Source organism: Stenella coeruleoalba, assembly GCF_951394435.1.
Source record: "Stenella coeruleoalba genome assembly, chromosome: 5".
In the NCBI taxonomy this organism is placed as follows: domain Eukaryota; kingdom Metazoa; phylum Chordata; class Mammalia; order Artiodactyla; family Delphinidae; genus Stenella; species Stenella coeruleoalba.
The window spans coordinates 46,520,105-46,535,800 of NC_137150.1; the positions used below are offsets into that span (position 1 = coordinate 46,520,105).

General features: G+C 38.0%; 1 protein-coding gene across 1 annotated transcript in view; it reads right to left on the bottom strand.

The window, feature by feature from the left end:
* The window catches only part of WDR49 (WD repeat domain 49), a 133,533-nt gene that overhangs the window by 79,463 nt on the left and 38,374 nt on the right, over positions 1–15,696 (bottom strand). Inside the window, 2 exon segments of the mRNA XM_079921400.1 lie at positions 9,527–9,672; positions 11,548–11,715. Of these exon segments, the coding sequence (XP_079777526.1) occupies positions 9,527–9,672; positions 11,548–11,715 (314 nt within the window).

The window sequence follows — 15,696 nt, forward strand, 5'->3', positions numbered from 1 at the left end:
AGTTTATAGCAATACAAGCCTACCTGAAGAAACAAGAAAAATCTCACATAAACAATCTAACCTTACACCTAAAGGAACTAGAGAAAGAAGAACAAATAAAACCCAAAGTTAGTAGAAAGAAAGAATCATAAAGATCAGAGCAGAAATAAATGAAATAGAAACAAAGAAAACAATAGTAAAGATCAATAAAACTAAAAGCTGGTTCTTTGAGAGGATAAACAAATTGATAAGCCTTTAGCCAGACTCATCGAGAAAAAGAGGGAGAGGACTCAAATCAATAACATTAGAAACGAAAAAGAAGTTACAATGGACACCGCAGAAATACAAAGCAACCTAAGAGACTACTACAAGCAACTCTATGTCAATAAAATGGACAACCTGGAAGAAATGGACAAATTCTTAGAAAGGTATAACCTTCCAAGACTAAACCAGGAAGAAATAGAAAATATGAACAGACCAATCACAAGTAATGAAATTGAAACTGTGATTAAAAATCTTCCAACAAACAAAAGTCCAGGACCAGATGGCTTCACAGGTGAATTCTATCAAACATTTAGAGAAGAGCTAACACCCATCCTTCTCAAACTCTTCCAAAAAACTGCAGAGAAAGAAACACTCCCCAACTCATTCTATGAGGCCATCATCACCCTGATACCAAAACCAGACAAAGATACTACAAAAAAAGAAAATTACAGACCAATATCACTGATGAATATAGATGCAAAAATCCTCAACAAAATACTAGCAAACAGAATCCAACAACACATTAAAAGGATCATACACCATGATCAAGTGGGATTTATCCCAGGGATGCAAGGATTATTCAATATACGCAAATCAATCCATGTGATACACCATATTAACAAATTGAAGAATAAAAACCATATGATCATCTCAATAGATGCAGAAAAATATTTTGACAAAATTCGACACCCATTTAGGATAAAAAACTCTCCAGAAAGTGGGCATAGAGGGAACCTACCTCAACATAATAAAGGCCATATAGGACAAACCCATAGCAAACATCATTCTCAATGGTGAAAATCTGAAAGCCTTTCCTCTAAGATCAGGAACAAGACAAGGATGTCCACTCTCGCCACTATTATCCAACATAGTTTTGGAAGTTCTAGCCACGATCGAGGAGAAAAAGAAATAAAAGGAATACAAATTGGAAAAGAAGTAAAACTGTCACTGTTTGCAGATGACATGATGTTATACATAGATAATCCTAAAAATGCCACCAGAAAATGACTAGAGCTAATCAATGAATTCGATAAAGTTGCAGGATACAAAATGCACAGAAATCTCTTGCATTCCTATACACTAACAATGGAAGATTATAAAGAGAAATTAAGGAAACACTCCCATTCACCGTTGCAACAAAAAGAATGAAATACCTGGGAATAAACCTACCTTAGGAGGTAAAAGACGTGTAATCAGAAAATTATAAGACACTACTGAAAGAAATCAAAGATGACACAAACACATGGAGAGATATACAATGTTCTTGGATTGGAAGAATCAATATTGTGAAATATGACACTACTACCCAAACCAATCCACAGTTTCAATGTAATCTCTATGAAATTACCAATGGCATTTGTTACAGAACTAGAACAAAAAAGTCTTACAATTTGTATGGAACAACAAAAGACCCCAAATAGCCAAAGCAGTCTTGAGGGACAAAAAAACAGACCTGAAGGAATCAGACTCCCTGACTTCAGACGATACTACAAAGCTACAGTAATCAAGACAATATGGTACGGGCACAAAAACAGAAATATAGATCAATGGAACAGGATAGAAAGCCCAGAGATAAACCCACGCACATATGGTCACCTTATGTTTGATAAAGGAGACAAGAATATACAATGAAGAAAAGACAGCCTCTTCAATAAATGCTGCTGGGAAAACTGGACAGCTACATGTAAAAGAAAATAATTAGAACGCTCCCTAACACCATCCACAAAAATAAACTCAAAATGGATTAAAGACCTAAATGTAAGGTCAGACACTATAAAACTCTTAGAGGAAAACATCAGCAGAACACTCTATGACATAAATCACAGCAATATCCTTTTTCACCCACCTCCTAGAGAAATGGAAATAAAAACAAAAATAAACAAATGGGACCTAATGAAACTTAAAAGCTTTTGCACAGCAAAGGAAACTATAAACAAGACGAAAAGACAACCCTCGGAATGGGAGAAGATATTTGCAAATGAATCAACAGACAAAGGATTAATCTCCAAAATATACAAACAGCTCATGCAGCTCAATATTAAAAAAAACAAAGAACCCAATCCAAAAATGGGCAGAAGACCTAAATAGACATTTCTCCAAAGAAGACATACAGATGGCCAAGAGGCACATGAAAAGCTGTTCAACATCAGTAATTATTAGAGAAATGCAGATCAAAACTACAATGAGGTATCACCTCACACCAGTCAGAATGGGCATCATCAGAAAATCTACAAAGAATAAATGCTGGAGAGGGTGTGGTGAAAAGGGAACCCTCTTGCATTGTTGGTGGGAATGTAAATTGATACAGCCACTATGGAGGAGAGTCTGGAGGTTCCTTAAAAAACTAAAATTAGAGTTACCATATGACCCAGCAATCCCACTACTGGGCATATACCCAGAGAAAACTATAATTCAAAAAGACACATGCACCCCAATGTTCACTGCAGCACTATTTACATTAGCTAGGTCATGGAAGCAACCTAAATGTCCATGGACAGACGAATGGATAAAGAAGATGTGGTACATATATACAATGGAATATTACTCACCCATAAAAAGCAATGAAATTGGGTCATTTGTAGAGACATGGATGGACCTAGAGACTTTAGTACAGAGTGAAGTAAGTCAGAAAGAGAAAAACAAATATTGTATATTAACGCATATATGTGGAATCTAGAAAAATGGTACAGATGAACCAGTCTGCAAGGCAGAAATAGAGACACAGATGTAGAGAACAAACATATGGACACCAAGGGGGCAAAGCGGCGTGGGGAGTGGTGGTGGGATGAATTGGGAGATTGGGATTGACATATATACACGAATATGTATAAAACAGATAACTAATAAGACCGAACCTGCTGTATAAAAATAAAAAAGTAAAAACTATAACCAGGAGCCTAAGCCTTGGACCAGCAGTGAGTCGGAGGCACTGAGGCAAGACTGTTCAATTAAAAGGACAACAGGGGCTTCCCTGGTGGCGCAGTGGTTGAGAATCTGCCTGCCAATGCAGGGGACACGGGTTCAAGCCCTGGTCTGGGAAGATCCCACATGCCGTGGAGCAACTAGGCCCGTGAGCCACAACTACTGAGCCTGTGCGTCTGGAGCCTGTGCTCTGCAACAGGAGAGGCCGCGACAGTGAAAGGCCCGCGCACCGTGATGAAGAGTGGCCTCCGCTCACCGCAACTAGAGAAAGCCCTCGCACAGAAACAAAGACCCAACACTGCCAAAAATAAATAAATAAATAAATTTAAAAGGATAACAAATAAGGAAAATGCAGTAGCCTCAGGACAGTAGCTTTACTCATTTTCATTCTGCAGAAGCAAACACAAATCTTCTCTGGAGGAAAGCATTTTCAATTTCATCCCTCAGAATGCCTATAGTTTAGCAATAGCAAAAAATGAGGTAACAATAAAAGATACCAAACATAGAAAGGAAACAATAAGGAACAATTCACCATGACGAAGAATCATCAGAATAGTAAATATCTAATTTGGATCCCCAAGGACTCCAGGTATTAGAATTATTTGATAAGAAAATGCAGTAATTGATATGAAATTAAAGAGCTAAAAGTCAAAATCCCCTAAATGAGCAAACAACAAAAGAGCATACAAAATTACCAGGCAGTTAAAAAACGTTTTAGGAAAAAATTGTTACATTTTAAAACTAAATGTATAGGTTATATAGAAAGTGGGCACATCCCATTATAAACATTCCCATAAAAGTCAAGAATATGATAAGATGCCACCTGAAATGTGCAGGAGAAACCTCAATAAGGAATGGGAAATTTTTGTACAACTTTTCTGAAAGGCATTTAAAAAAATGAATAAATGGATAAATACAGGGTGTACTTTCTCAATATTTTAAAGATGTCACCTATCAAATTCAATGTAAATCCAATCCAAAAATTAATATGGTTTTTCATGAAACATGAATACTGATCCTAACATTTACTTAGAAGGATAAGATGCCAGAGGATTGTTAAAATTAAAAGCAAAAAAAACCCACAGAAGTAGGAATTTCTCTACCAGATTATCAAAACATACAATAAAGCTATGCTGGTTAAAGCAGTGGTGTACTTACGCAGGAAAAGGCAAATAGACTAATGGAAAGAATAAAGCATCCAGAAACAAATTCATGTATACCTGGAAATTCAAATGATAACAATGGAACTTCAAACCAGTGAGGGAGAAAAATTTTTCAAAAGAAATTATTCAAAAAAACCTTGGATGTCCATTTGTAGAAAAAAAAACATTTTACACAAAAATAAACTGCCAAGTTAAATGCAAAAAATAAAATTCGACAACAGAATAAGTATTAGCAGAAACTAAAGGAGAACACCTCTATAAATATGAATTGTGGAACATGTTCCTAAGCTAGATACAAAACCAGAGCCACAAAGAAAATCATTTCTTAGACTCAACTTCATAAAAATTTAAAACTTTTGAATGATAAAAATCACATAAACAGGGCTTCCCTGGTGGCGCAGTGGTTGAGAGTCCGCCTGCCGATTCAGGGGATACAGGTTCGTGCCCCGGTCCAGGAGGATCCCACATGCCACGGAGCGGCTATGCCCGTGAGCCATGCCCACTGAGCCTGCACGTCTGGAGCCTGTGCTCCGCAACGGGAGAGGCCACAACAGTGAGAGGCCCGCATATCGCAAAAAAAAAAAAAAAAATCACATAAACAAAGTTAAAAGATGTATGCTTGAAAGAGACAAGATATTTGCATCATATATAATAAAGGATATTCAATATATTTTTCAAACTACTACTATTGATAGTATTCCCGAGTCCAGTTGATAGGATAAAGGGCTTGATCAGATAATGCACAAAAAACAAGAAATATAAATGGCTAATAAATAATTGAAGAAATTCATCCTAATTTTTTGTCCATTAGATTCACAAAAGAATGAACACATTAGTGGTATCTATCATTGACAAGAATGTGGGGAAAGAAACACCTTTACACACCTCTGACGTGTATACCAATTGGAACAATATTCCTGCATCTAAACCATCCTTTAAGAATTGAATCCCTGTTGACCCAATAGCATCACTTCTAGAAATGTATCTCAAAGAACATATCACAAGAAATTAGTTATGTGGTCTTAAAGATGTGTGTGTGCATGTGTGTGTAAATGTGTGTGTGTATGTGTGACAGTTGGTTAGAGATAATATCTATTATAATCAACAGGTGATTGAATAATTAAATTATGACCATCCATACTATGAATTACTATGTAGCAGGTAAAAATTCAGGTCTATGTATACTCACATTGAAAGATCTCCAGGAGATATTGTTTAGGGAAAAGCAAGTTGCAAGAAAGTATGTCTCACGTGATGCCACTTACATAAAAATTAATAATAAATACTACCTCGTATTTGTATACACACATAGGATGGTATACAGTATATAATAATAAATTATAACACCACATATTATTATAACACAATATGTTATAGTATGTAAGTATGTGATATAAATATAAGACAATACACATCGTGTTAATAATAGATATTTCTTGGAAGAGGGATTGATTTGAAGGGGGAGTGAAGAAAAGGGATATTCACTTCTTGTACTACATGCTTTCTCATTTGTAATTTTTACAGAAGAGCATTCATCTGTTTACTTGGCATAATTTAAACAAAATGAAAGTGGCTTTGTCTCTGGATGGATAGAGGAAAGTTGAGGAGAGAGGGTACGCAGAAGGGGAATGAAGACACACAGGTAAGAGCTAGTCACCAGCACAAGAGTCTTTGAATTTTCCTTCCCAACCTTGGGTGCACAATACAGAAACCAGACTCTGAGAAAAATCAAAACCTCAAACAAAAGATTAAGTTACAAACTGATCTGATTCTGGTGGCCAAATCAGGATAAGTAGCCCAGGAGAGAAGAGTTAGGAGCGATAGAAAAGCCTAATCAGATTCACTGGTTGAGATATTTCCCAGAGGCTTTGAAAATCCTTTTACTCCCATGGTGATTCCTCCTCTAAATGACCAAGTTACTGGCTCCCAGCAGGGCCTTGCCATCAGTGATTGCCATCTTAGGAGACAATTTAGGAGTCCAAAGCAAAATGCAATTGGACTATTACTTATACCAAATGCTATAGGGATAAACTTATTGTTTAATAATCACTGGAAAGCACAATAGAGAAGTTTTCCAAAAAAGAACTGAAGTAAGTCTCAGGAAATTATTTGGATCTAAATTACTTTGGTCTGAAAATCCTCTAATTTAGCAATTCATAGACCAAAATATGGTTCAATCAAAGGCCCTTTGAAAAAAGAATGCTTTCTCTCATTTTCCCTGTTCCCTAAATTAACCCTAGTCCTATAAAATATCCAAAAGAATTTTATGCAATAAAACAAAGGCTTAACCTGGTAGCTGAAAGCTCTGTTGTTTGTCGTGAAGACATACAGGCTAAGATTATTATGCATTTATCCAAGTGAAATGGATTTAGACTAATGTGAAAGACGGCATGACAAGCTTCATTACAATGTAATGGTTTAAAAGTCAAAGCAAAAATAGGATGATAAAACTGACTTGAAAGAGGCCATACACAATCAATTCTGACTCTAAGAACATTTTCTTCACTTGCTTTTAAAGTTATAACACCTTTCAGGGAATTCTATAATGATAAAATATCTGTTATTTCTTTCATATTTAGCTTTGATAAAGATTTGTTCATTTAACTAAGATTTATTGAGGACCTACTATGTATATGGCACAACCCAAAAAGAGAGTTCCAAACCTCGTGAATCCTGTCGGTTAGTTGATAGTTACACTATTTTATATGCTTTATTCAACAGGTATTTAATGTATATTAATATGTGCTAGATACTGGGAAACACAAAAATGAATTCAACAAATAATCTTTGTCTTTAAGCACTCAAAATACAGTGAAAGATAGAGTATACATATACAACCTTCAAGTATACGTGTCAGGCTGTGTCAAATTCAATAATGGGGGACTTCCCTGGTGGTCCAGTGGTTAAGAATCTGTCTTGCAGTGCAGGGGATGCCGGTTCGATCCCTGGTCAGGGAAATAAGATTCCCACATGCCGTGGGGCAACTAAGCCCGCAGGCCACAACTACAGCAACAAAGAGCCCACACACCACACGGAAAGATCCTGCACACGCAACTAAGATCTGAGGCAGCCAAAAAAACCCCACAAATAAATAAATATTTTAAAAAACAAATTCAATAATGGGAGTTAGAACAAAGTGCTAAAAGATCTCAGAAAATAGAACAACTAAAAGCTAAGGCATCAGAAAAGTCTTCATTCTGACTTTCTTTGGTATTTAAGATTCACAGTAATATGTATTCACTTCAAACTGTCAAAAAATAATCACTGGGGCTTCCTGATGGTGCAGTGGTTAAGAATCTGCCTGCCAATGCAGGGGACACAGGTTCGAACCCTGGTCCGGGAAGATCCCACATGCCACAGAGCAACTAAGCCTGTGCGCCACAACTACTGAGCCTGTGCTCTAGAGCCTGTGAGCCACAACTACTGAGCCTGTCAACCTAGAGCCCGTGCTCCGCAACAAGAGAAGCCACCGCAGTGAGAAGCCCACTTGCCGCAACTAGAGAAAGCCCGCGTGCAGCAACGAAGACCCAATGCAGCCAAAAAAAAAAAAAAAAAAATCACTGAACAAACACTGCAAGGTGCCAAGCACTGTGACTGATACCAAGTGTACAAGCTGAAAAGACACTGACCCTACTTAGGAAAGTTAACTACAATTTCAGTACAATAGAACACATGTTCTAAGGAGGGACACACAGGTGCAATGGGAGTGCAGAGAAAGAAACACCTAGGTCTGTCTGAAAGACTCCAGAAAGTCTGAAACTTCAAGGATAAATAGGCTTTTGCCAGTTGAGAATGGAGGAGAGGGAACTGAAGGCAGAAAGAAGGGCACGTGGCAGAGCCATGAGGCAGCATAGTGGAAACAGGCAAAGTGTGATGCGGAGCATCAGATGAATGGAAGAGAAAAGCAAGAAGGGAGGTGGGCCTGGTAGACTGGGGGAGGGCTTTATATAAAAGCTTAAGAATTTTAGAGCTGATATTTAGAATGAGGGTAAGAGGAGGTATTGAAGATTTTTTCTTAGACACCACTTAATTAACAGGATGAAGGGCAGATTGGAATCAGACCCGTATGCAAGAAGGGAGACATGTTAGGCAACCTTGCAATGTTTTGGATGAGCTAACTCGAAAGATAATTCAAAAGAGGATGAGATTTTGAATTAGAGCAATGGCAGTTGAGAGGGAAAGGTGAGGCTGATAAACATATTTGATGGTAGAATCAACTAGAATTGGCAGTTGAGTGGTGAAGTTTCAGGTGAAGGGAGGAGATTTACGGTCTGATAGATAATACAGTAAAATAAGCAAGTTTGGCAGGACTTATGCATAGGGTGAGGCTAAGGATTTGAAGATGAATTTCTATTTTTTCTATTTAATTTTCACATATACAAGTATCACTTTAGAATAGAATTAAAAGTCAGAGTCACTGAAAAAGTCTCAGAGGCTGTCCCCAATAAGCCTATTGCCCATCCTTCTTCTCTTCATAGATTTCTGTTCTTGAAATCTATCACATGTTAACTGGATCTATATCAGGCATTATGTAAAACAGAAGCTTTACAGAGGAACACATGATGAGATTATTAGAGATAAAGAAATTTTTCTGGGAGATACGAGTAGTGAATAATGTGATCAGGATACAACCGGGACTACCTGGTTTTGGTACAATGTTTTTTCCACCATATTTAGAATTTGCACCAATATTGTCAAATAGAATGGGCTAATATATTTAACTGAAATGTTATTAATGTACTTGATATTCTTCAGATTAACTTTGATTTCTAATTTACTGAGTCTCTTCAGTGGAAAAGCAACAATAGTTAATTGGCTGTGCCAATTAACAAGAATTCTATATCTTATCAAAGCAACATTTTCTCATTCCCATTTCTGTTTTGTATTTTTATTGGATTAATGAGTACTTTGGAAACTCTCAAGATGTGGCCTATTGAGAACCCAAAAATAAGGATTACATCTATGAGTACATGGTTTAAAACCATTTTTTTTAATGAAACACCTTGTCCAGTTGCCCAGGACTATTCCTAAATTACCATCAGTATCATTTTTAAAATACAGATTTCCAAAAACATAGTAGTAAGTCACTATATTATAAAAATCTATACCAGCTCTAAGAGGAATTTCAGACCAAAGATAGATTTGGATAGGAACTGGGGAGGCAGAACTAAATAAATTAAATGCACACTGTTACTAACTTTATCTTTGGAGAAGATGAAAAGTTTTCTTGCAGCAAAGAATTGGACAGCTATTACGCTGGCTGAGTGACCCCAAAGGACACCAACCGGCTTAGAGACAACATAGGGGTTCCAAAGGCAAACTTCATTGTTAAAGCCAGCAGTTGCTAATCCGAATTAGAAAGAAAAAAAATGTTTTTAATAACTTGAATACTCTACTTTTTTTTGAAACGAGTATATCACATCCTATATCACCATAGGTAGATAAAAGCCTTCTGAGCACTAATGCACCCTTGTCTTGAAGGAAGGAAAATCTTATCATTGTCCAATAGCCCAGGCTAATGCATGAATGCTATCACTGGAAATAGCTGAAATGCAGGGTGGAGGGGAGAAGGAGTCTGCATGGGGTGAAAGGACAAGACAGTTCCATTAAGAGGCAACCAGTAGCCCAACCCGGAGGGCAGAAAATCCTTCTCCCAGTCCCAAAGTTCCCCCTCTACAGCCATCACAGCCTAGGAATGCAGACCACGTTAAAATTATCCCAGGGGTAAGAGAGAACTAAAACAATATTTAAAGTTCCCAAATTAATGAAAAAGTGTAAGGAAACCAATTATTTTCACTGTCATGTAAATAATCAAGTATTTGCAAGCAAATAAGCAGCCGAAATATATGTTTGACCTGCTCTATTGAGGCAAGAGTTTTGTTTTGTTTTGTTTTAACACAAATTGATTATATTCAGGGAGCACATCAAAAACTGGGAGCACAGTGCTTCTTCAGGTCTGGGGAAACTCAGCAGAGCCCTCTTTGTCGTTCCCTTGTTTAGGGCCAACTGTGGAGCTGAACTTATTCACATTTATGGAATCGCCATAAATGGCAGACCCCTATTTGGATTAATACCCAGTGTAAGGGTTATAGCAATAAGAGGAAGTGAATCCACTCTTGTTTCAAGTCTTTACCCCATAGTATGAAATTAGTAAGACAACTGATAAATTTTACCCTGAGTGTTACTGCATACCATAATATGTAATACCAGCACTGTGCCAGGTACAAGGTAGCGATCAGTATAAAGGGGCTGAAATAATCCATGAATCAACGCAATGGTTGATATTTGAGTCCTCCCAAACTCAATTCACTAACTCCTCCAGCTTTCTCTAATAAATCTACAATCCTCCTTGAAAGTCTGATGTTGGCATATTCCTGAACTCAAAGTCAAGGTCTCTTTTTACCGTGATTGTCAGCTGTGACTGTTGGAAATTTTAGAGACTCTGCTTAGCTGATATCAATACTCTATATGAATGATAATTTTTGAAAGAGGGTTAATATGACCCATTCTGTAGGCCATGTATGTTCATTCTCTGTACTACCCTATTAATTTTTAAAATAATACCTCACTTTTTTATAATATTTGAACTAATATCATATATATCAAATTATCAGCTTTCAAAATACCTAAATATTTTATTTAAATAGATAATGCCTGAAAACCTTTATCGCTTATTTCTTCAGCTAAAATTTACATCAGAAAAAGAACTCTCCTTTAGTATGCTAAAGGACAAATCTGAAAATTTTCAAAAACCATTAGAAGTTGTATTCTGAAAGGTGACTGAAAAACATTCTACATTTTGCATTTCTCTAGTAAGTGAGTGTGTGTGCGTGTGTGTGCGCACGCACATAAGAAAATGATGTATAGGTTGAGCATTTGGTTAGGAAGATGGCAGAAGGCAGACACTGCATTCTTTCTCTATGTCATTTTACATTCCCCACCAATTCTGATAAAAAGACTCATTAAAGCACTGGGGAACTTTCTCATCTTGTCACCCCAATGTAGTTCATATACGCTACACATCATAATTCATCATTGTCAGACGTAATAAAATGTGAGCTGCTCAAGTTGGTCTCTCTGGCGATAAAGCAACATGGCGAAGAGGCTCCATGTGTGCGGATATGCATCCCAGACTATTGATGAGTCCCTCATAGTTATCATGATTTATTTTACATACCAATTAACTTGAGACATAGTTATCATGATTTATTTTACATACCAATTAACTTGAGACGAGAGTGGTAATCAAAAGCACGAATGCCCTGGGCAATGTTGAAGGACGTCATTTTAAGATGCTTTTTTGATTTCTCTCTCCATGCCAGCACCCCAGTGTTTGTATTGCTGGTTGTACTGGAAATAATAGCATCTAAGGATGCACTGTAAGTAACTGATTAAAAAAGAAAAGAAAAGAAAACAACCTTTAGTCGATTTCTCAAAAGACACAGGCAAAATAGAATTGTTTTAAAAGACAAAATTAAAACTTAAATTCAGATTATGATGATGCCACCTGACACTTAGAAAACACCTCACTAAACCCTTCTCTCACCAAAGAACCCACAGTGAAAAGTTACATCAAAGTCTGCATCCAGACTTTTCCTCCCCCCCAACGATAGCTTAAACATTTTTTTAATTAGAACACATGACAGGAAACAATATTAATCACAAGAATCATGTGGGATTCTCGAGATATAAGCATCTGGCCAAAACACTGGGTTCTTCCTCCTGGGCCGAAAGCAGGCAAACAGGAACTCAGCAGCTATCTGCTGCTCTCAAGTTCCGGCTCACGCCCAACCCATTGTTTTGTTTATGTTTTGACTGGTCTAGAATGTTTGAAAGTGCGGTGTCCTGGACTCAGTGCTCTGCCAAGAGTCACAAACACAGCTAGAAGCCCAGGCTGATTGGCTGTTCCCCTGTTCCTGATTATCTAGTACTAAACGGGCAGCAAAATCCCACTTCCCAAGCAACAAAAGTGATCCTGCTGCCTTTTGTCAGAACGACCTGTGCATTCCTATCAGACTCTCGGGCTCCAAAAGACATAGCTACTCTGTCACCAACTTCAAACCACTAAGCCCTCCACGGTTAGAGGGCAGTTCTCTTTTGCATTTTAGTAAGACAATGATTTGTGCCCCAAGGTAAAAGATTTCTGATTTGACCTCAAGCCCAAATTTCAGCCTCACATAAAGAGGGATGTTGGAACTTTGTACAGCTTAAGAAAAGTTGCTTTAATAGGACAGCAGTTGAAAATGTTTCTGATCTGTTTATTATACAGAAGCAAGAATAACACTCTTGGAATACAATTCTCAATGGATCGCTAGCATTCCTGCACTTCTTATGAAACTAATCCCTGACAGCAGTTCGTTCCACACTATCTTGTTAAAGATGTTTACATAGAAAACAGCCTTAGAATGTAAGATCGCTTCTCCCTTTGCAGCAAATGATAGACAAACTTACCACTAAGAACAACTCTGGAGCAAAAGACAGCACGCGCCTGCCCACTGTAGAAGATTCAGGTTCTCTACACTCAGGGATCCTCTCCTGTAACATGACCCACTGCGCGCGCAGGCATTCATCTGCAACTGTCTGCTTTGCCTCTGTGGGACTTGGGTGTCAAGGGGAACTGACACAAATATGCGGATACTCATGGGGCTTGCTGTGCTGGAAGTAATGAAGTCTTTTTGCTCTAACACAGGAGTCTTCTGTCCTCTGTCATTTTAAGATTATTTTAAAAATTCTTTCTCCAAGTGAGAACCACAGTATTTGTATTGTTAGCTGTGCTGGAAATGGCAAGCTAACTTATTAGTAACTAACTTGGAAATAGTCTTACTATTTTGGTGAAAGAATTTAATTTGCTTTATATAGATGTGTGTATACGCATATTCATATATATATACACACGTATATGAATACATACATTTCCGAATTACTAAAGACAAGGAAATTCTGAGAGGCAGAAGTATAGCTCAATACATTCTTTCCTTTGAGCTTATTCTATTAAGATGATTGCTTCTAAAAGCAACTGGGACTTATATGTTTTAACATGACCAATTTAAAACTAAGGAGATTGGGGCTCTTCATGTGTCACATATAGATATCCTCTCTCAAAACACAGCATCCAATCTTCAGAATTATTAGGCGTCTACTACATGCCCTGTGCTATGATACCTTTGATAAGAGAAGAAATAGACATAGCTTGGATGGTCCCAAGCTTGGAAAACAAGATATGCAAATCAAACAATTACAGAAAACTTTAGTATACAATAAAGGGATAAATTGAGTAGTACAGAAATTATAATAGAAGTTCAAAGATGAAAGAAACCAGTGCGGGCTTCAGGGTTTGGAAGACATTTGGTGGGCCCTGACAAAAAGAGAGCATTTCAAGAGATAAGTGGTGACAAAACACATGTGTGGGAAACAAAAGAGCTCAAAGAAGACGAATCTACTCCTTTATTTTACAGGCTAAGAAATAGAGACCCGTGCAGGTTCAGAGATTTGGCCAAAGTCAGCAACTGACTGCTGTCCAGCTCAGAACTAGAGCTCAAGCATTCTGATTCTGAGTTTGGTAGTTTAATGTCATATAATGTGCAAGATTAAAAATCCAGTCGGGATTGGACATTAGCGTTTGGCAGAGCCAGAGTACAAAGTCAAATCTGATCTCCTGACGCCTGGAACAGGGCTTCTCATATTTTAATATGCACAACTGTCACCTAGAGATCGGTGTTAAAACACAGATACTCGTTCAGAAAACCTAAGGTGCTGCATTGCTAACGATCCGCCGTTGTGGTCGTTGACGCTCTCTTAGGACCACACTTGGAGCAGCAAGACACTAGAATACATTCCTTAGAGCACTGCCATCCTTCTACAGTCTAGAGAATTAAACCATAGTTCTTAAAACTTGAGATATTAAATGCTCCTTTGGGAATCTGATGAAAGATATAGACCTTCTCCACCAGAAAGATGTGTATACACACAAAATTTTGTATAAAATATCAGGATCTGGGGAACCTCCCCCCTTCTACTCATGAAGCCCAACCATGACAGATCTGAAGAACTCAGGTAATTAATCTCCAGCTACCAAGTAATTTGGGATTGCAAAACACTTCACCTGCTTTTTCTAAGGGATTCTTCAAGTTTCTGTTACTAAGGATGGGTATGCTTTGCTCTTTTCAGGGAAGAGCCCTTTGCAGGAAGCAGCTCTCTGCAGGAGGCCCCTTTTGTCTTGTCACTTTAGCAAAGCTATATTGTAACTAACCTTTAAACTAGGCGCCCCCATGCTCTACTCACCTCCTGCCCAAGCACAATGCCTTGCCTAACCTGTTGATTCTTTCCTTAGATCAAAGAAATAGAAATGAAGACTAAGTAATTAACAGATGACTCGATCTTTTCCCCAGCTTCCCCTTCTGTAATCCCTCAAGCCAACTGTGTGAACAAGACAGCATTTAAAGAAAGATCACAAGGAGTCCATAAGTCTGCATGCAATGGGAGATGGTGATGAATCTGACCCCCTACCTCAATGATTAAATGAGTTTACTCCCCCTTTTTCCCTTTAAAAACTTTCATGGCCGAGCAGAATCTTCTGAGTTGGTTCTAGAACACAAGTCCGCCTTCTCCCCAGGTTGCAGGCCTCCTGAATAAAGCAACCTTTCCATTCCTACCAGCACTTGTCTCTCAAGTATTGACTTTCAAGTGGCGAGCAGTCCAACCTGAGTTCAGTAATGCCCACTTTGGTGCAGCTAAGGAGCCCGCGAGCTGCAACTAAGAAGCCCGCCTGCCACAACTAAGACCCCACACAACCAAATTAATTAATTAATTTAAAATAATACCCACTTTGGGTTTCTCTTTTTAGTTTCTACTTCTTTAAAATAAATGAGTTTAACTGATCTTTGATGCCGGGGTTCTACAAATCAATTCCAGAAAACAATTTCTAAGGAAAAAAGGAGGAGGTGCAGTAATGCAAAGGAGATTTTCAGAAAGGAGAGCTCACAGAGCTCTAGGCAAACAGAACAATTCACTGAGCAGTGTATTGTGAAATGTGAAACACAAAAAGACTGCTAAGGGCCAAACTGGTCTATTTCTCCACTCTGCCCAGAATTCACCTGGATGGTACGTTCCTTGCTCATCCCCCATCATGTAATCTCCCTCAATCTATGGATTACTTATAATAATTATGAGGGTAATTTTTTGAATCCCTCCCATTCATTACCAGGTATCATCATGCCAGATGCCCTCACCCTGTAGTCATCTTTAGTGGGCAGATATCCCAAATTTACTGATGAGGAAATAGTCCAAAAGCCATATCACCCAAAGGCATGTGGCTAATTGGAGGTGGAGATGAGATTGAGCCCAGTCCTCTCTGGCTGTGAGCTTTCCA